Source organism: Macaca nemestrina, chromosome 4, assembly GCF_043159975.1.
Source record: "Macaca nemestrina isolate mMacNem1 chromosome 4, mMacNem.hap1, whole genome shotgun sequence".
NCBI lineage: Eukaryota > Metazoa > Chordata > Mammalia > Primates > Cercopithecidae > Macaca > Macaca nemestrina.
In genome coordinates, this window is record NC_092128.1 from 55,700,439 (window position 1) to 55,723,574 (window position 23,136).

General features: G+C 39.9%; 1 protein-coding gene across 3 annotated transcripts in view; it reads left to right on the forward strand.

Moving 5' to 3' along the window:
* The window catches only part of LOC105475346 (reelin), a 510,664-nt gene that overhangs the window by 394,093 nt on the left and 93,435 nt on the right, over positions 1 to 23,136 (forward strand). For all 3 annotated transcript variants that reach the window (XM_011730519.3, XM_011730520.3, XM_011730521.3), the window contains exons 29-33: positions 13,169 to 13,326; positions 14,567 to 14,774; positions 16,364 to 16,440; positions 22,195 to 22,353; positions 22,542 to 22,730. In XM_011730519.3, the coding sequence (XP_011728821.2) occupies positions 13,169 to 13,326; positions 14,567 to 14,774; positions 16,364 to 16,440; positions 22,195 to 22,353; positions 22,542 to 22,730 (791 nt within the window). The remainder of the gene's footprint in view (positions 1 to 13,168; positions 13,327 to 14,566; positions 14,775 to 16,363; positions 16,441 to 22,194; positions 22,354 to 22,541; positions 22,731 to 23,136) is intronic.

Below are 23,136 nucleotides of genomic sequence, written 5' to 3' on the forward strand. Positions count from 1 at the left end.
TTGTATTGAGATGAATCTTATATCTCAATGAGTGTCTACAATAAGCAGACACCCTTGCCGACCTACACTGGACATATAAAATAAGCAAGAAATAAACTTTTTCTAGGTTAAACCATAGAGATTGAGAGTTGTTTGTTGCCACAACATAACCTATCTCATTCTGACTTATATGGTAAAAGCTTAACAATCTATAGACATGTCTTATTCATAAAGTTCTTGGAGGCCATTCTGTTTGTGGCATCATTCACCTAACTTAGCACCAGTTTACTGTGCATCATCTGGCAAGATAAACTGGTTGTGCTCTCTGCCTCCTTGTTACTTAGATGTGCATACCTCAAAAAATTACACAACAGCCCTTGGTAGGCAAACTTCCTGGATAGGGAAGGAATTTGTTTGGTCAAGGATGTGCAAGTTTCTGTGCTGATCTGCTAAACTTTGAAACATAATCTTTAAACACCAGCTGTCTCAAGAAAGTTTGTCAATCAGTGGTTCCAACTCATAAGTAATTTATTTGTCCTTATATGCTAGTGTTCTTTGTAGTTTATCAAAATGATATGCAAATGCCTTCAAAATGTGTTATGTAGGTGGCAGAGTTGATGAATTTACTACCTTTCATGAAATTAAGAATTTGACTTGCCATATGCTTTAGTTAGGATACAGACCCAGCTACTATGACAGAGAAACACACAAACACAAATGATTAACAAATTTTCTAAAATATAGAAGTTCATTCTTTCTCATATGCTGGTCCAAAAGTGAGCAGTTAACAGTTGACAAGTTGGCTCTGCCATCCTGAACATGTGACTTCCATCTCTGGATCCAGGGCAGCTGTTCTAGACTTTACCATCTCTTAACCAGTGGAAGGAAAACAGAGTCAGGGATAAACAGATAAATTACTTCTTAAAAGAAAAATCCAAGATGGCAGAATAGGAACAGCCCCAGTCTACAGCTCCCAGCGTGAGCAATGCAGAAGATGGGTGATTTTTGCATTTCCAACTAAGGAACTGGGTTCATCTCACGGGGGCTTGTCAGACAATGAGAGCAGGACAGTGGGTGCAGCCCACCAAGCATGAGCCGAAGCAGGGCAAGGCATCACCTCACCCAGGAAGCGCAAGGGGTCAGGGAATTTCCTTTCCTAGCCAAGGGAAGCTGTGACAGATGGCACCTGGAAAATCGGGTCACTCCCACCCTAATACTGTACTTTTCCAATGGTCTTAGCAACCAGCACACCAGGAGATTATATCCCACACCTGATTTGGAGGGTCCCACACCCATGGGGCCTTGCTTATTGCTAGCACAGCAGTCTGAGATCGAACTGCAAGGTGGCAGCGAGGCTAGGGGAGGGGCACCCACCATTGCTGAGGCTTGAATAGGTGAACAAAGCAGCCAGGAACCTCGAACTGGGTGGAGCCCACTGCAGCTCAAGGAGGCCTGCCTACCTCTGTAGACTTGACCTCTGGGGACAGGGCATAGCCAAAAAAAAGGCAGCAGAAACCTCTGCAGATGTAAATGTCCCTGTCTGACAGCTTCGAAGAGAAGTAGTGATTCTCCCAGCATGGAGTTTGAGATCTGAGAATGGACAGACTGCCTTCTCAAGTGGGTCCCTGACCGCTGAGTAGCCTAACTGGGAGACACCCCCCACTAGGGGCAGACTGACACCTCACACCTCACATGGCTGGGTACCCCTCTGAGACGAAGCTTCCAGAGGAACAATCAGGCAGCAACATTTGCTGTTCAACAATATTGACTCTTCTGCAGCCTCCGCTGCTGACACCCAGGCAAACAGGGTCTGGAGTGGACCTCCAGCAAACTCCAACAGACCTGCAGCGGAGGGTCCTGACTGATAGAAGGAAAACTAACAAACATAAAGGACATCCACACCAAAACCCAATCCGTACATCACCATCATCAAAGACCAAAGGTAGATAAAACAACAAAAATGAGGAAAAAACAGAGCAGAAAAGCTGAAAATTCTAAAAATCAGAGTGCCTCTCCCCCTCCAAAGGAACACAGCTCCTCGCCAGCAACGGAGTGAAGCTGGACGGAGAATGACTTTGACGACTTGAGAGAAGAAGGTTTCAGACAATCAAACTTCTCCGAGCTAAAGGAGGAAGTTCTAACACATCACAAAGAAGCTAAACACCTTGAAAAAAGATTAGACGAATGGCTAACTAGAATAACCAGTGTAGAAAAGTCCTTAAATGACCTGATGGAGCTGAAAACCATGGCATGAGAACTACGTGATGAATGCACAAGCTTAAGTAGCTGATTCGATCAGCTGGAGGAAAGGGTATCAGTGTTTGAAGATCAAATGAATGAAATGAAGCAAGAGAGAAGTTTAGAGAAAAAAGAGAAAAAGAAATGAACAAAGCCTCCCAGAAATATGGGACTATGTGAAAAGACCAAATCTATGTCAGATTGGTGTACCTGAAAGTGATGGGGAGATTGGAACCAAGTTGGAAAACACTCTGCAGGATATTATCCAGGAGAACTTCCACAACCTAGCAATGCAGGCCAACATTCAAATTCAGAAAATACAGAGAATGCCACAAAGATACTCCTCAAGAAGAGCAACTCCAAGACACATAATTGTCAGATTCACCAAAGTTGAAATGAAGGAAAAAATGTTAAGGGCAGCCAGAGAGAAAGGTTTGGTTACCCACAAAGGGAAGCCCATCATATTAACAGCAGATCTCTTGGCAGAAACTCTCCAAGCCAGGAGAGAGTGGGGGCCAATATTCAACATTCTTAAAGAAAACAATTTTCAACCCAGAATTTCATATCCAGCCAAACTAAGTTTCATCAGTGAAGGAGACATAAAATCCATTACAGACAAGCAAATGCTGAGAGATTTTATCACCACCAGGCCTGCCCTACAGAGATCCTGAAGGAAGCACTAAACATGGAAAGGAACAAACGGTACCAACCACTGCGAAAACATGCCAAAATGTAAAGATCATCAATGCTAGGAGGAGACTGCATCAACTAAAGAGCAAAATAACCGGCTAACATCATAACGACAGAATCAAATTCATATATAACAATATTAACCTTAAATGTAAATGGGCTAAATACTCCAATTAAAATACACAGACCGGCAAATTGGATAGAGTCAAGACCCATCAGTGTTCTATATTCAGGAGACCCATCTCACATGCAGAGACACACATAGACTCAAAATAAAGGGATAGAGGAAGATATACCAAGCAAATGGAAAACAAAAAAAGGCAGGGGTTGCAATCCTAGTGTCTGATAAAACAGACTTTAAACCAATAAAGATCAAAAGAGACAAAGAAGGCCATTACATAATGGTAAAGGGATCTATTAAACAAGAAGAGCTAACTGTCCTAAATATATATGCACCCAATACAGGAGCACCCAGATTCATTAAACAAGTCCTTAGAGACCTACAAAGAGACTTAGACTGCCACACAATAATAATAGGAAACTTTAGCACCCCACTGTCAACATTAGACAGATCAACGAGACAGAAAGTTAACAAGGATATCCAGGAATTGAACTCAGCTCTGCACCAACCAGACCTAATAGACATCTACAGAACTCTCCACCCCAAATCAACAGAATATACATTCTTCTCAGCACCACATCACACTTATTCCAAAATTGACCACATAGTTGGAAGTAAAGCACTCCTCAGCAAATGTAGAAGAACAGAAATTATAACAAACTGTCTCTCAAACCACAGTGCAATCAAACTAGAACTCAGGATTAAGAAACTCACTCAAAACCACTCAACTACATGGAAACTGAGCAACCTGCTCCTGAATGACTACTGGATATGTAACAAAATGAAGGCAGAAATAAAGTTTCTTTGAAACCAATGAGAACAAAGGCACAACATGCCAGAATCTCCGGGACGCATTTAAAGCAGTGCATAGAGGGAAATTTATAGCACTAAATGCCCACAAGAGAAAGCAGGAAAGATCTAAAATTGACACCCTAACATCACAATTAAAAGAACTAGAGAAGCAAGAGCAAACACATTCAAAAGCTAACAGAAGGCAAGGAAAAACTAAGATCAGAGCAGAACTGAAGGAGATAGAGACACAAAAAACCCTTCAAAAAATCAGTGAACCCAGGAGCTAGTTTTTTGAAAAGATCAACAAAATTGATAGACCGCTAGCAAGTCTAATAAGAAAAGAGAGAAGAATCAAATAGGTGCAATAAAAAAATGATAAAGGGGATATCACCATTAACCCCACAGAAATAAAAACTACCATCAGAGAATACTATAAACACCTCTACGCAAATAAACTAGAAAATCTAGAAGAAATGGATAGATTCCTGGACACATACACCCTCTGAAGACTAAACCAGGAAGAAGTTGAAGCTCTGAAAAGACCAACAACAGGCTCTGAAATTGAGGCAATAATTAATAGCCTACCAATCAAAAAAAAGTCCAGGACCAGATGGATTCACAGCCAAATTCTACCAGAGGTACAAGGAGGAGCTGGTACCATTCCTTCTGAAACTGTTTCAATCAATAGAAAAAGAGGGAATCCTCCCTAACTCATTTTATGAGGCCAGCATCATCCTGATACCAAAACCTGGCAGAGACACAACCAAAAAAAAGAGAATTTTAGACCAATATCCCTGATGAACATCAATGCAAAAATCCTCGATAAAATACTGGCAAACCAAATCCAGCAGCACATCAAAAAGCTTATCCACCATGGTCAAGTGGGCTTCATCCCTGGGATGCAAGGCTGGTTCAACATATGCAAATCAATAAATGTAATCCAGCATATAAAGAGAACCAAAGACAAAAACCACATGATTATCTCAATAGATGCAGAAAAGATCTTTGACAAAATTCAACAGCCCTTCATGCTAAAAACTCTCAATAAATTAGGTACTGATGGAACATATCTCAAAATAATAAGAGCTACTTATGACAAACCTATGTCATACTGAATGGGCAAAAACTGGAAGCATTCCCTTTGAAAACTGGCACAAGACAGGGATGCCCTCTCTCACCACTCCTATTCAACATAGTGTTGGAAGTTCTGGCCAGGGCAAAGGCAAGAGAAAGAAATAAAGAGTGATCAATTAGGAAAAGAAGAAGTCAAATTGTCCCTGTTTGCAGATGACATGATTGTCTATTTAGAAAACCCCATCGTCTCAGCCCAAAATCTCCTTAAGCTGATAAGCAACTTCAGCAAAGTCTCAGGATACAAAATCAGCATGCAAAAATCACAAGCATTCTTATACACCAATAACAGACAGCCAAATCATGAGTGAACTCCCATTCACAGTTGCTTCAAAGAGAATAAAATACCTGGGAATCCAACTTACAAGGGATGCAAAGGACCTCTTCAAGGAGAACTACAAACCACTGCTTAACAAAATAAAAGAGGACACAAACAAATGGAAGAACATCCATGCACATGGAGGGGAAGAATCAATATCTTGAAAATGGCCATACTGCCTAAGGTAATTTATAGATTCAATGCCATGCCCATCAAGCTACCAATGACTTTCTTCACGGAATTGGAAAAAACTACTTTAAAGTTAATATGGAACCAAAAAAGAGCCTGCATTGCCAAGTCAATCGTAAGCCAAAAGAAGAAAGCTGGAAGCATCATGCTACCTGACTTCAAACTATACTACAAGGCTACAGTAACCAAAACAGCATGGTACTGGTACCAAAACAGAGATATAGACAAATGGAACACAACAGAGCCCTCAGAAATAATACCACACATCTACAACCATCTGATATTTGACAAACCTGACAAAAACAAGCAATGGGGAAAGGATTCCCTATTTAATCAATGGTGCTGGGAAAACTGACTAGCCATATGTAGAAAGCTGAAGCTGGATCGTTTGCTTACACCTTATACAAAAATTAATTCAAGATGGATTAGAGACTTAAATGTTAGACCTAAAACCATAAAAACCCTAGAAGAAAACCTAGGCAAACTTAAACAAATTTACAAGGAAAATACAACCCCATCAAAAAGTGGGCAAAGGATATGAACAGACATTTCTCAAGAGAAGACATTTATGCAGCCGACAGACAAATGAAAAAATGCTCATCATCACTGGTCATCAGAGAAATGCAAGTCAAAACTGCAATGAGATAACATCTCACAACAGTTAGAATGGCGATCATTAAAAAGTCAGGAAACAACAGGTGCTGGAGAGGATGTGGAGAAATAGGAACACTTTTACACTGTTGGTGGGACTATAAACTAGTTCAACCATTGTGGAAGACAGTGTGGCGATTCCTCAAGGATCTAGAACTAGAAATACCATTTGATCCAGCCATCCCGTTACTAGGTGTATACCCAAAGGATTATAAATCATGCTGCTACAAAGACACATGCACACGTATGTTTATTGCGGCACTATTCACAATAGCAAAGACTTGGAACCAACCAAAATATCCATCAATGATAGACTGGATTAAGAAAATGTGGCACATACACACCATGGAATACTATGCAGCCATAAAAAAGGATGAGTTCATGTCCTTTGTAGGGACATGGATGCAGCTGGAAACCATCATTCTCAGCAAACTATCGCAACGACAGAAAACCAAACACCACACATTCTCACTCATAGGTGGGAATTGAACAATGAGAACACTTGGACACAGGAAGGGGAACATCACACACTGGGGCCTGTCGTGGGGTGGGGGGGAGCGGGGAGGGATAGCATTAGGAGATATACCTAATGTAAATGACAAGCTAATGGGTGCAGCACACCAACATGGCATATGTATACATATGTAACAAACCTGCACATTGTGCACATGTACCCTAGAATTTAAACTATAATAAAAAATAAAATAATTAATTAATTAAAGAAAAATCCTCCTTACTTTTTGTTTAGATTCCTCAATAGAGCCTAGGATTATATTTGTATAGTTACCTATTGCTATGCAACACACTTCTCCAAAATTTAAGAGCTCAAAATGATAATGATTTGTTATCTCTCATGGTTTTGTGGGGTTGGCTGCTGGTCTTCCTGGGCTCCATCATCTGGCTGCACTCAGTTGATGAGTTGGTAGGAGTCTGGGTCGGCTGGACCTTTCTCTCCATGCTGTCTTCATCTCAATATTTTTCAGTTAGGTGGGCTCTAGCATTCCAAGAGAGGAAAAGTAACTGCAAAGCCTCATCTCATTTGCCACATCCTTTTGGTCAAAACAAGTCACAAAGCCAGTCTAGATTTAAAAGGTGGCTAAAGAGACTTCCTTTTTTAATAAGAAGTGCATTAAAGTTGTACTGCAGAGGAGCATATACAAAAGAAAGTGTGATTAAGTGGGAGGCATTATTGTAACTATATACCATGGTCTGTTTTAGGCCCATTAATTCACATCTCTTCCACTTAAAAAATGCATTCACTGTCCTCCCAAGACTCCCCAAATTATCATCCCATCACAGCACCAGACACCAAGTCCCTGGTTGTATTATCTCCATCAGGTTGGGATGTGAATGTGGGTCCTTGATCTCTAGACCTGTAAAGACAGGTAATCTACTTTACCCTTACCCAACATAAAATGGTGAGACAACGGCAGGATAACCACAATAGACATTCCCACTCAAAAGTAATAATAATAGTAATAATAATAATAATGGAAAAGGAAGGAATGGGAAGCACATAGCAGTCACTGGTCCTCAGAAATTCCAAATGCAGCAAGAGACTTGTTACTAGGGCTCCCTCCTCTAAGAACAATGTCCAGGACAAGAACGTTCCAATGATTAAGACAGGTCTGTTCCCTGATAGTGGTTCCTTCATCCACTGTTCTTCTTAGCTCTTGATTGTACTCTCCAGGTTTCACCCCCTGAGAACATCTTTATTTTTCCATAAGAACATATCTGTGTTTGCAGCTACATAGCTATGTCATCCTGCTTCCTGCCCATCTCCAACTGTGCAGCCCTTGTACTCCTCACCTCCAGTACTGCCTTCCTCCCTCCATACTTTCCAAAACTGTGGCCCAACTGCAGCTCTTCCAGATAGATCGGTATAATGTGCCATGAAGTTGGAGAACATCAAGTGGCACATCATTGCTACAATGATACAATGAGGAGCCAAGAAATACAAATCTTGTTTCATTTCCCTGAAGTCCAATAATAAATTTACAGCTGAAGGAGGACGGAAAGGCATAAGAATGACACAGTGGACTTTGGGGACTCAGAGGGAGAAGTTGGGGAGGAATGTGAGGGGATAAATGGCTACAGTGTACACTGCTCAGGTCATGGGTACACAATAATAAAACCTCAGAAATCACTAAAGAACCATGTAACTAAAAATCACCTGTCCCCCATAAAACTATGGAAATAAAAAAAAATTAAGTAATAAAATATATAGCTGAATCTGAAACTGAGGTGTGTTTGATGTTGGGTGGAATAACCCAGTTGGTAAAGCCACATATGAGAAGTAAGAGCAGATTGTCCTTAGCATCACAAAGTGAGCCAGTATTTTGAGGCTCCCAATGTATCAATATTTTCTTAGACCTCAGCTTTTGGAAGACAAAATATTCATCATTAGAATCCAGCGTCATGGTTAATTTGGATACCATCCAGCTTGCTGGCTGATGGCATTTGTGATGAAGAGCCCTCAACTAAAGAACAGTAAATATGTTTCTACTTTACCCCAAGTAAATGAGCTGTTGTTGCTCCTTCTGCAATATGTTAAACTCAGATATCTCCAAATGCAGTGTTGGAAAACTGAGAATTCTAAGTGTTAAAATTGTTAAAATTCGGAGCTGTTTTGCCATGAGGCAAACATGCTTGTAATAGTTACAAGAAAATTGTTCTTTCAGAAATAAGTCTAAGCTGATTTTCTCAAAGGAGCCGTTTGTGCTCATATTAATTCACTGGGCTCTTGCCTACAGAAAACACATTGGTGATGGCGAAAATATGTTGGTATACCTCTCACAACTCTCAGAGACATCCCCATCCAGGCAGTATGCTATGTAGCCTGCTCTAGGTATCCTATGTAGAGTACAAAAAGTGGCTGTCTCTGGGCAGGACTAGAAAAAAAGTTGCTTAGTATTCTGCAGAATACCCTGCATCTCTGCACAGGACAAGCAGAAACCTTCCTAGTTTGAGAGGCAGATGCAACATCACATTGAATTGTGTGGTGATGGAAGGGTACGGGTGTAGAAATTGATTCACTCAGGCATCCTCCAACCAAAAATGAAAATTGGGGAAGGAAACAAAGAGAAAGATTGATATCTTCTTCTTTTTCCTTATCTGGGACATGCAAAACAAAAGGGGATGCTTTTTGAATAGAATAGTCAAATCACACTATTATGTACTTTTTTTTTTTTTTTTTTTTTTTTTTTTGAGATGGAGTCTTACTCTGTCACCAAGCCTGGAGTACAGTGGTATGATCTTGGCTCACTGAAACCTCCACCTCCTAGGTTCAAGTGATTCTCCCACCTCAGCCTCCTGAGTAGCTGGAATTACAGGCATGTGCCACCACATCCAGCTAATTTTTGTATTTTTAGTAGAGATGGGGTTTCACCATGTTGGCCAGGCTGGTCTCGAACTCGTAACCTCAAGTGATCCGCCTAGGTCTCCCAAAACACTCGGATTACAGGCGTGAGCCACTGCACCTGGGCTATGATCTATTTCTAATAAAATTACATAAGATTAAACTCTTTCTCTCAATCATTACTTCCTCTAAATTATTTCTAGACCTTCCTATCAAGTCAAGACCTCTATTAGATACTCTTCTCTATGTCCTTCTTAATGGTTGTCAGAGTTGCACAGGTGCATTTGTGTGGGTGTTTAAGTGTGTCTCCTCACTTAACTGTGGGCTACATGAAGGCAGGAAGCATGTCTGGGTTTTGTTCCTCATAGTATTACTAGCATTAGTACTGCACCTAGCGTGCTGTAGATGCTTTCTAAATTAATTTAGAAATTGAATGAAGGGATGTTGAATAAGGAATAAAGACCAGCAGTAGGTGTTAGCTATAATGAAGACACCTTCCTTTTTCATATTTTTCCAAAATGTATCCAGTGCTACTTAAGAAATCATTGTTCCACATTCTGTGTCTCCTTGAAAAGGCAAGAATAGAACATATGCACAAATACATTAGTAGTCACAATTGCAAGACTGTATCTCCTCTACTTTAAAAGTATAGAATTGAGACATAGTTATTAACTTAACTTTAGCCTACTTATTTCCTTCCTTCTTCTGATGGTCTCTCAGTGACTAGTTTTCATAATAAATTCTTCACCAGTTCTTCCGCCTATTCCAGAAACCCTGAGGTTGCTAAATCGCTTGTGTTCAATCCCAAGATTTTGCCACCGAGAAGAGAACAGAGTGGCCGTAGACATCGGGAACCAGGCATAACTTGGAGAAATGGAAATGAAGCAAAGCGTGCTGAGGTCATGGCCAGTGAAATCTTTATTGCTTTGAGTTGCACCTTTCAACAAAAAACAAACTAGCAAAGATTGAAAGAAGGGAAAAAGGAACCATCTCTTCCCCTTTCACTCTGAAATACAGTCTTCTATCTAGGACCCGCAGCTATGATTCACCGCATACCAGACTCGCCCTGTTAACCAAATGATTAGTCTTTTGGTGTTTTTCTTTTTTAAATCTAAATAAGTATTCCTTAGTACTGAGCTCCTGGGGTCTTTTACCCTCTCAAACATGTAACAGTGCATTCTGCTTCTTGGGTCTATAGGAGCCTTAGGATCTATAACTGCAAACAAGGATACCTCCTCACTCTGGCCAAATCGGAACTTGATTCTCTTACAATAAAATCTGTAAGAGCCCAAGAATCAGAGACAGGTCAAAGGATTTCACTTGTCCTTCATTCAGTATCCAATTGCCAAAACTTTTTCTAAAATTCTACGTAAACTTAGGATTCTTCAACCCTCTGAATGCTTCTGGGCCCAAATCCGAGCTGGTTTCTTCCATGAAATGGGGCAACTGATGGAGAGATGCCCTCATCTTGCCCAAGTGAAAGAGCCTGGGGTGGGGGAAAGAAGTTTTCCTTTCTCTTTCATCACTTCCCTTACCACAGATGCTGTGGATCCATGTTTCTCTGGGTTCTGTCATAGCAACATAAAAAAGAAGAAGCAAGCATGACTTCTAATCCAAGAGGACTTGTATTAGGGAATTGGCATATTTTCCTCATTTATCACAAACATGCAGTCTATCTTTTGGAAGAGGCATAGAGGCCTTAACACTTTCCTTAAGAGTAGTTGACAAATGCTGGTGTTCATTATTTCCCTTTACTTCCTTCAAGAGGACAGATACCTTCAGAGGCTGAATAATGTTTCAGCTCCAAGGGAAGGAATTTTCCCAAGGTCCATGACACTAAGACAACTGTACCTTTTTATTTTTTTTTTTGTTGCTTTTGCTTTGTTTTTCTAAACTTATTTAATTCAATTCTTTTTACCTTAAAAAGAATAAGACCAATATATTTCAAATTAGCTCCAAAGGAAATATATTTGTATGTTTACCTTCCTCTTACACTGAAACTGGGGCTTGGGGCTTACGTTAATAGGCAATTATCTCAAAAAATTTTAAACCTAATAAACAACATTACTAGTTACAGTTTATAAAGTTGCCATGAGTAGGTAACTTAAAATAATGAAGGGGGAAAAAAAGCCAAGGTTATGGTTCAGTGCTGCCAAATTTCCAAAGCCACTTGAAGAGCCAAAAAGAAATCCATTCTGATCTTGCCATGTTATCCTCACAATAATAGAGGGGAGAGGGAGCCGTCTTTATCTATGGTTTTAACAATCTTCATTAATCTTTAAGATGATTTATGCTTGTGTACTAAGAAGCTGGATTAACTCAAAAGTCTATAAATATTGGCAGCAAAATAAATTGGAATGTAGATATACTAATACATTTTCATCCTTTGATTATAGCGGAACTGAGAAGGAAGAGATATTTCCCTGGTATGAAATCACAGGGGTGTGTGTGTGTGTGTGTGTGTGTGTGTGTTTCCATATGTTGGAAAAGAAAAGATGTATTTTAAAAATTGGAAAGCAATTGGGAAAAATTTTAGTTTGGCAACCTCAAAACTATTGTTCTAGGAGATGAAGAACTGGGCAGTAGCCCAGCCCTCTAGTGTTCCAGGGTTTTGAAGTACTCGGATCAGGTCCTTCTTTTGTTCCTTGGCAGTTAAAACTGGTGTTTGTGATTTAAAGATGAGAGATGAAGAGGAAGGGAGGGAAGGCACAGGTGAATAGAGCTGTCAGTACAAACTTAACTCTTCCCCACCTGAAGCATGTCAACAGCAAATAGCCAGAGTTCTCTTATCTGTCCTAAGAAAGAAAGATTGTTTCAAACGTTCCCAAACAGCCTCTTCTGCAGATATCCATAAACTGAGCGTGACAGCAGGGTGAAGTATTAATTAAGTAAAATAATGGAATATCTTTCTGGATTTTATTACTAAAAGAGCAGAAGGTGAGAAAATATTCAAACATTTATGCTGAAAAAGAAATCAGTCTGGGCATGGTGGCTCACACCTGTAATTCCAGTACTTTGGGAGGCTGAGGTGAGCGGATCACATAAAGCCAGGAGTTTGAGACCAGCCTGGCCAACATGGTGAAACCTCATCTCTACTAAAAATACAAAAATTGGCTGGGCATGGTGGCGTATGCCTATAATCTCAGCTACTCTGGAAGCTGAAGCATGAGAATCTTTTTCTTTTTTTTTTTTTTTTTTTTTTTGAGACAGAGTCTCACTCTGTCACCCAGGCTGGAGTGCAGTGGCACGATCCCAGCTCACTGCATCCTCCGCCTCCCCAGTTCAAGCAATTCTCCTGCCTCAGCCTCCCAAGTAGCTGGGACTACAAGCGCCCGCCACCACATCCGGCTACGTTTTGTATTTTTAGTAGAGACAGAGTTTGCCAGGATGGTCTCAATCTCCTGACCTTGTGATCTGCCCACCTCGGCCTCCCAAAGAGAATCTCTTGAACCTGAAAGGCGGGAGGTTGCAGTGAGCTGAGATCACCCTACTGCACTCCGGCCTGGGTGACACAGCAAGATGCTATCTCAAAAAAAAAGATCTGAGAGAAAGACACCTTTTGAAGGTTAAGTGCAGTCAAGCAGACATGACTTTGAAATAAATATTAAGTCTCTGTTGAATTTTCCTGAATTTTTCTATATTCCAGTGCTTTGATATGAGATGTTGGTACAAGAAACAGGTGTGTTGTTTTTCCCAACAGCAAGACCAGATTCCGATGGATCCAGGAGAGCAGCTCACAGAAAAACGTGCCTCCATTTGGTTTAGATGGAGTGTACATATCTGAGCCCTGTCCCAGTTACTGCAGTGGCCATGGGGACTGCATTTCAGGAGTGTGTTTCTGTGACCTGGGGTATACTGGTAAGGCTAAATACATGCGTCTGAGGGTTTTATTGTAAAATAGTCATCTCTAGTTGCTGTGTTTCATGTTATTCTCCCAAAGAAAGAAATTCTGAATTTATTCTTCTTTAAGTCTGGGAATTGTAGGAATTCGCAACCCAGGCACGTGAGATGCTAGGATATTTTGTAGTTTTGAGCTGCCCCAGAAAGGAAACATGCTAATACAAATTTCGTTTCCTTAAGAGGATTTATTATTCATAGCAGTAATAATTCATATTGCTTGAGATCCTACTTCATGCCAGACATTGAGGTTCTTTTTATTTCATCCCCTTTAATTCTAACAATAACTCTGTCATAGTACTGGAAGCCCTATTTATATTTAAGGAAACTGAGGCACAGTAACTCTCCCGACATCATTCAGCTGGGAGTTGCTGGAGCTGAGTATCAAACCCTGGCAGTCATTCTCCAAACCCCAAACTGAAGCTCTTAACCACATGCTGCATGGCTGCACGGCCTCTGTGAGCCCTCTACGTCGCTATCTATAGGAAATGTAATTTTACACATTTAAAATAAAAATGCATCTTATGATAAACCCAGGTCTGCCAAAAGAGTACTTTATGAGAAAAGTATCTCTGACCACAGTGACCTTTGGATGTTGCTACAAGCAAAAATGAAAAGAGCTGAGATTAAAGAGTAAAATTGGAGAAAATATTATAAGCTTCAAAATCTTTTTTTTTTTTTTTTTTTTTCCTGGAGACAACTTCAAAAGGCTTCTTCCCAGCTTTTCAGTATTCCAGCCTTCATCTGGCGTGTGACCAAAGACAAACATATGTTGTTGCAGGCCTTCTACGGGGAGAGCTGTCCCTCACAGTTTCAAGGATTTTTGTTTTAATTTGAGACTGACTGCCCCTATTGATCCTAGAATAGGACAACAAACGAGCAAATTTTATTGTGAATGAAATCTGTTTCTCAGTTTACACAAATCCTCAGCAGCAGGAACTATGAAATGTATGGTTCCCAATGTCTTCCCAATGTCTGTCTCTATCAAAAAATAAAAACTTACAGAGGCAGAATAGTGTTTTTGATGATGGTAGTGATGGCTGTCTTTCAGACCGACAGTTGTGAGATACAAAGTTTCATGTGGTCTCTCTCCCCAATGTTAATCCATATGGACATTCTTCATTTGCCCATGTGTTGAATAGACCTTCTCATGTTTGATGATTCCAACAAAGCATCTCTCCTCTCTATTTTTTTTCTGAAGCGGCACAAGGAACTTGTGTGTCAAATGTCCCCAATCACAATGAGATGTTCGATAGGTTTGAGGGGAAGCTCAGCCCTCTGTGGTACAAGATAACAGGCGCCCAGGTTGGAACTGGCTGTGGAACACTTAACGATGGCAAATCTCTCTACTTCAATGGCCCTGGGAAAAGGGAAGCCAGGACGGTCCCTCTGGACACCAGGAACATCAGGTAAGAAGTATTAACTAGTATGCTTTTTCACAAACATATTATTTACCACACGATGTGGTCTAACCTAAAACATTCTGTTCTGTTATTGAGAATTTATACAATAATGTTTCTGTATATAGATTATGATACGTAAAAATGAAGATAACTTTAGCTTTGCAATAAAATAGGTGGTTTCTACAAAAACCATGCCGCAATTCATGAATCCATGTGTGGTCATCACCAAGGCCTGTGTGTCTACGGTATGCCAGCTTGATTTTCTAAAGTTTGATATTATTATGAAAACCATTTGATATTATTCTTAGTGTGTGCTGTGTGAAACAAAGATTTTTCCAACCTTACATTCTATGTCCGAAAATGATGCATCCTCGTTTATCTAAGTTGATTTGTATTCACTTATTGAAAATGGTGCCCAGAAATATTAAATGCCTACACTGACACCTACTGGTAAAATAAAGAACTGTTTGGTTTTTAAGATCAAAGGAAATAATAGTACACCTAAAATAAAACTGCTTTTTAAAAGAGCAATTAAATTATTTGAGAAGTGGAACAAAGGAAATAGAAAAAAAATGTTTAAAATTTTTAGATCTCCTCACAAAACTGGGGTCCTGTGTCATATTTTTTCTGCCTTCAATTTCCGTCCCTTTCCATCTGCATTGTCAGAGGTGTGCCTGTCAAGCAGGTACTCTCTGTCGGTCACTATGGACTGAGGCATAATTTACGTCATACTGACTGAAGGCCCGCTGTGAAAAATTTAGCCAAGTGAGTCTAAATCAGCAACTGACAGGTAATCTGACTCTAAACAAATAATGGTATTCAACTTCTTAAGTTAGATTTTTCCTCATCTTGGCTGGATGCGGTGGCTTATACCTGTAATCCCAGCACCTGGGGATACTGAGGCAGGTAGATCACTTGAGGTCAGGAGTTCAAGCCCAGCTCCTGGCCAACATGGCAAAACCCTGTCTCTACTGAAAATACAAAAATTAGCCAGGTGTGGTGGTGCATGCCTGTGGTTCCAGCTACTCAGGAGGCTGAGGCAGGAGGATCACTTGGGCCCAAAAGGCAGAGGTTGAAGTGAGTTGAGATTGTGTCACTGCATGCCAGCCTGAGTGACAAATGTCTAATGTAGATGATGGGTTGATGGGCGCAGCGAACCACGATGGCATGTATATACCTATGTAACAAACCTGCACGTTCTGCACATGTATCACAGAACGTAAAGTATAATAAAAAAAAATCTTAATCTTGAGTTTCCAATGATAGTGTTAACTAGATTTAAGGAATTTCAATTTCCATTTTAGTAATTCCATTACATTATAGCAGACTGTCACAATGAAGTGATATTCAATGGTTTCCTTTTGTTTAGATCATTATTACAGAATAAAATGAATGGTCATATTAATTAACTTTTTCTAAATGGTTACCGAATTAGCTTACTATAATTTATGTGTTTTCTGCTTGTCTATGCCCTTTGAGTTTGAAAGTAGTACTTAATAATTACAGGAGGTTTTTTTTCTAAAGTATCAAAATGCAAATGGTTAAAACTCTTCTGAACTCTTATTTGTAAGTAAACTGAAGTTTTTATTCCCCAGACTCGTTCAATTTTATATACAAATTGGAAGCAAAACTTCAGGTATTACCTGCATCAAACCAAGAACTAGAAATGAAGGTAAGCTGCTATATTTCCTTGGAAATTACAGTCACTATTGGCAGATTAGTCCTTTTTCCTCCCAAAGTTTGGCCAGGATTTTGCAAACTGATTCCTTACCCTGAATCATTCCTTCTCTTCTCTTCTGCTTTGTAGAATCGGCAGCTGCACAGAGCCATGATCCCTAAGATTTCTTATACAGATCCTTAGGCCTGAAATATATCATGTCTGCTCTGGGTGTAGGCAGAATCGAAGTGGCATTTGTTTAGGGAATCCTATTGCTCTATACTATCCATAGGGAGGCACACACACAAAAAAAATCCTAAAACAATATCAGAGACTCTTACATTTAGCATGGAAGCTAGAGACTTGTTTGCACGGGGCATTACTGAATGCAGATCAAAGTCTAGTTCCACCCATAAACTTATATTCTGGGCAGACCAGAATCCTTGTGTAGGAGGAGCAGTTCTTGGCAATAATAAATGTTATCTTTTACTGAGACTTATTATATGCAAGACACTATTCCATGTGTTTTACTGGTGTTAATTCATTTTATCTCCTGCCTACTCTTTTGCCATAAGTAATATAATTAGTTCTATTTTGCAGATGTAGAAACTGAGGCACAGAAAGGTCAAGTAACCTGCCTATGATCGTGCACTAAATAAGTGGATGAGCAGGGATTCAAAGCACTCACGCTGGCTCCAGAATTTATGCCATAACCATCATACTATACTGCTTCTCTCCTTGTGCCGAACTCCACCCTCCCTAGGCACTCATACCATCTTCGGCCTCAAATAATTCCGTTCTGAAAGAAATGCAAAAGGCTTGAAGCATGGGTGGCCTGTAGGAGCTCTACAGATATGATATAATTCCTTAGGGGACCTTGAATGTGAACTGACTCCTTGCACAAAATTCACAGGTTTCTCAGATGTGTCCTCCTCCAAACCGTGGTCTCAGCAACATGTGAAGAGTTTGCACCTTCTAAGTTTGTTAATATCTCAGTATGACTGTGTAAAACACATTGGCTTAAACGGTACCTATTATTCAGTAGAGCTACCAACAGCTGTGTTCATCAGCTCTCCATTTCCTTGGCTGTCTTATCACTAACTGAAAGCTTTAATAACTTTTACTGAATATCTCAGTACTTTTAGTCTAGTAATTATCCAAGTCATCTATTTACTGAAGCAGTATAGAAGGTTTTATAGACCGTTTTTGCATTCTGTAATCTCTTCAATAAATATTTATTAAGAATCTGTTCTAAGCCAGACATTGTTCTAGGTGCTTTTGTTGATACAGTATCACCAAAAGACAGATATGTCCCTCATGACGAGATAGGTTATGCTGCAATAATAAATAAACCTCTAAATATCAGTGGGCTAAAATAAAATGGTTTCTTCCCTGTGCTACATTTTCTTCATGGGTCACCCGAGGTCCTCATTCCAGCACCCAGAATAATGAGGTGGCTGCCGCATAGATTCTGGATGTTGCCAGCCATGTGGCAGAGGGAAAGAGAAAGTGTGGTGAAGGGGAAAAGAAGCATAAACCTACCATGCACTAGAGGGTGAAGAACCAGTGGGGCACTAATGACCACCTAAGGGTAAATCCCTGTCCTCAGGGGAGCTTACATTCTAGTGAGAAGACTCAGGTAGTAAGCAATCAAGAAAGGAAATAAGTCAGAAAATGTTAGATTGTAAGGGTTAGACAGAAACAAATAGCCTGGTGAGGTGGAAAGTAAACTTATGCAGTGGGAGGTGCTGACTTGGACTCAAAAATAGTCTGGTTGGGGGCTCCCCAAGGAAGTGACATTTGATACATTGAAATATAAGGGAAATTTTTGTGTATAACCCTTCTGAAAATTACAAATCCATACCCTTATTTATGTATGACCTAAAAAAATAAATCCTAAGCAAGTTAGAATAGAAAGCATCTGCTTATCATATAATATAGACAGGAGTCTTTGCTCTGTATTGACCTTCTGTTTACAAGTGCTGTTTTCTGCCCTGCGATGCACATTGCCCTCAGTATCCTTTTAGTAACAAGCAACCTTTTCTCAGCTAGTCTTGAGCCACTTTCATAAACTCAGTGCCGGCCACATAATTCACATCCCACGGGCATTTCTTAGCCTTTTATTGAAAACTGGTTGTTAAAATGTAAATCTGCTTAAATCCTTGAACAAATCTCTTCCAGTGATGAAAGCAGAGATTCTTTACTTACTCAAGTTGAAGCATGAATTTACATATTTGGAATTAAAATCAAAATTATGCTATTTTCAGTAAGACTGGGCAGAATGCAGATGGAGCTGCTGTTTAGAAAGAGAAGTGTTTCACATGCCTTGAACACTCGGTAGATGAGTTAAAGGGCCTGGTTTATTCAGATATACAGTGTGTTAGATGACATGGCTAATGAGGTTCGCAAGTGATATGAGATATGTATATTGCTGTTTCCCTTTCTTGCATTCCTCGACCCTCTCATTCTTATCTGGGAGGCTCTCCTTCTTTGTCCTTTGGAATTGGGGCCCTCATCTCTTTAGACCTTGTTACTGCCTGAAGGTGTATGTGGCACTCCTTAAAAAGCTAATGAGGAGAAAGGCAGAAACCAAATGAAGTATGCACCTCCTGAGCCATGTTTCTTATAATTTAATGTGCACCTGAGTCATTTGGGAGGCTTGTTAAAATGCAAATTTAGATTTAGTAGGATTGGAGTGGTATGCTACATAACAAATTATCCCAAAACTAAGTAGCTTAAGACATCAAATATTTGTTATTTTACAGTTTCTGTGAGTCAGGAATTTGGGAACAGCTTAGCTAAATGGTTCTGCCCAGGGTCTCTGGTGAGGTTGCAGTCAAGACAAAAGGCAGGATGGGTGCAGTCACTGGAAGACTTAGCCAGGGCTAGGTGATCTACTTCCAAGATGGCTCGCTTACATGGCTGTTGGCAAAAGTCTTTAGTTCTACTCTGCTGTTGGCAAGAGGTTTCAGTTTCTCACCCTGTAGACCTGTCCATAGGCTGCTCGAATGTCCTTACTAAATGTAGGCTGGCTTTCCCCAGAGCAAGAGCTCTGAGAGGGAGCAAGGAGTAAACGGCAATGCCTTTTATGACTGTTTCCAAAGTTACACACCATTACTTCCACCATATTCTATGCATTAGAAGCAAGTTACTAAGACTATCCACACTCAAAGGGAGGAGAATTAAGCTCCACTTTTTGAAGGGAGGAGTGTCAAAGAATGTGTGGACATATTTTTTAAACCATCACAGGTTATAAAACCTGTTCCAAGGTGATGCAGGTGCTGGTCTCAGACCATACTTTGAGTCAAAGGCATTATAAAGGACCAGCCAGTGACAGTTTATCTCATGATGCTTCATTTCTAGTATTATCTACCTTCTGATTAGGTAACCCCAAAATAACTAAGTAATCTCAATCTCAGCCTCTCTCTCATCTTATTAAGCTTAAACCATATTAATACAAATTAGTAACCACAAAAAAACCTGAATTTTGATGTGTCTGCACTCTCAGACATCCAACATCACACTAAAAAGCCCATAGGACATATCTTGAGCAACATCAGAGTTTGGAGACTGGAGCTTATGTCACACATTCCTCAACTTGACTAGAATAAAGACAGCCTTGCTTCCATTTTCTTCATGAACTTTAGTGTGACTGTCCCTTTCCCAACATGTGGGTCTCACCTTCGTCAACAGAACCTGTAACCCTCATCCCCACACCTGTATACAGCATGCTTTCTCCCCAGAGAGTTCTGTTATTTGAACATATTTTCATCCTCTCATTCAGTCTAATGAGTTCTTTTATTTTAAATACAGTAGGTTTTATTATCTTGAGATTTCTAATTTTAGCATATTTGTCATTTTTGTTCCTAGCATCATCCTTTGTCAGATGTAGTGGCAATAATTCCACGTGCAATTAATTAGCCATAAACAGCATTCTTTTAGCACTACACTTTATTATAATATTTTTGACACTAAAATAATTATCCAACATGATAAAGAGTTGAGAAATTCTTGTTAGTCAAGAATAGAGAAATAGAAAGGTTCTACATAGCAAAAAATATATATATATAATTTTCCAAAAGAGTTAGAATTTGTCGAGCGCAATGACTCATGCCTTTAATCTCAGCACTTCGGGAGGCTGAGGCAGGCAGATCGCATGATCCCAGGATTTTGAGACTAGCCTGGGCAACATGGCAAAACCCCATCTCTACAAAAAGTACAAAACCTAGCCAAGCGGGGTGGCACACACCTGTAGTCCCAGCTACTTGGGAGGCTAAGGTGGGAGGATCACTTGAGCCCAGGGAGGCAGAGGTTGCAGTGAGCTGTAATCATGCCACTGCACTCCAGCCTGGGTGACAGAGTGAGACCCTGTCTCAAAAAGTAATAATAATAATGAAAATAACAACTTTACTGAGCATAATTTCTATGAATATTCAAAAAGTGGTTCAGTATCCCTAGTCGTAATTATGAATATGCAGTGCCAGTCTTAGGAAAATTATGGAATAGGCAATTAGATCAATACCCTCTACCACTCTATCCCTTCCTACCAAAGAGGGGGTATAAAGGCTGGCACAGTCTTATTCTTAACACGGGCACTGATTTATACCTAGTTATACACACACACATATGTACATAATTAATTCCCACAATTTCATCCTTAGCAACCTTTTCCTTTCATTCAACATTACGCTTTCTCTGCACCCTCTTTTAGAAGGGACATGAGGTCCCTTACACGTTAATGTGCAGTTCCCTGGATCATATCACCCGTGACAGTGGAGGGGCATGGATGACTGGGACAAGAAAAGGGGAAAAGGTGACACAGAGAAACAAAAGTCAGACTAACGTTGGAGAGGCGTGAGCCTTTCTGCTTTGCCACTTAATAATTTGGTTTCCATCATTCTCAGCAAACTATCACAAGAACAGAAAACCAAACACCGCATGTTCTCACTCATAGGTGGGAACTGAACAATGAGATCACTTGGACTCGGGAAGGGGAACATCACACACCGGGGCCTATCATGGGGAGGGGGAAGGGGGGAGGGATTGCATTGGGAGTTTTACCTGATGTAAATGACGAGTTGATGGGTGCTGACGAGTTGATGGGTGCAGCACACCAACATGGCACAAGTATACATATGTAACAAACCTGCACGTTATGCACATGTACCCTAGAACTTAATAATAATAATAAATTAATTAATTTTAAAAAAATAAAAAATAAAAAATAATAATAATAATAATTTGGTTTCACTTAGGCTTCACTGACCAAGGTCTGACAAAGTGTGAAGTGCGAGTAAAGGGATCTTTCTGCTTAATAGATTTTCAAACCAGGCAGTGCCTATTGCCTTGTGCTTCGGCAACAAAGAGCTACTTGATTTTTTGCCAGGGAGATTGAGATATTTCTTCTGAATATGTAATAATGATATGAGATTTTGTAATGTTCAGAACAGAATCTAAAATTCAAATACATGATCTATAGTGGGTTTTTATGCTCCCCTTACCAACTTACTCATCACTCATACAAAGCTGAGTAGTCTTATAAGAGCTTCTGTATTTTTTCCTTCATTTCCTGGGAATCAGTGCATTAGAAACTCTCAAAAAATTGATGAGCCTTCAGGTCCACTAATTCATTCCTTGGAAGTTACACGAATATGCCCTCTTATTCTAGGAGACACAATTTGAGGTTGCTGCAGTCTCACCATTTAAGAAATACTGTTCCTTCCCTCTAGGAAAGTGTCCAAATAACTGGATTTATGTCTTTTAACTCAGGGCTTATTGTTCAGTATTCAAATGACAATGGGATACTCTGGCATTTGCTTCGAGAGTTGGACTTCATGTCCTTCCTGGAACCACAGATCATTTCCATTGACCTGCCACAGGAGGCGAAGACACCTGCAACAGCATTTCGATGGTGGCAGCCACAACATGGTAACTTACTGCTCACTCCAGCTTTCTGGTAGCTTTTAGGTCATGCAGTATCCATACCCACCTTGCACTGTGTGTTTCTTAATTTGCTGTCAATTTCTAGACAATTTGATTTAAAATCACCGTCATGAAGATATTCATATTGCTATGTAACAAACCTTCTCTAACTGCCTTTATTCATCTGATTGCAGGGAAGCATTCAGCCCAGTGGGCTTTGGATGATGTTCTTATAGGAATGAATGACAGCTCTCAAACTGGATTTCAAGACAAATTTGATGGCTCTATAGATTTGCAAGCCAATTGGTATCGAATCCAAGGAGGTCAAGTTGATATTGACTGTCTCTCCATGGACACTGCTCTGATATTCACTGAAAACATAGGTATATATTATCACTAGATAAAAGGAGAATATTTGATTACCTAGAGGACTAAATTAACTAAAACTCAGGAGGAAACTTTCTAATGCAAAACTGTGCCTAATTACCCATGCTGAGGGTGGCTCTCAGGGAAAAAAAGGAAGTTTTATTGTCCTAAGACAACTTGGTCATCCTAGTGATGGTTTTTGTTGGAACTGTCTTTCACGGAACGTGAATGATATGAGTAAGGTTTCTTAAAAGAAGAGCAAAAAAAATCTATGAGAAGACATTCCTATGTTTCATACCTTGTAGACTTAAGACTCTGTGTTTAAAAAAAGATAGATGTTTGAAGTGACGGATATCCCAATAACCCAGACTTGATCATTGCATATTGTATAAAATGTATCAAAATATCACATGTAACCACAAA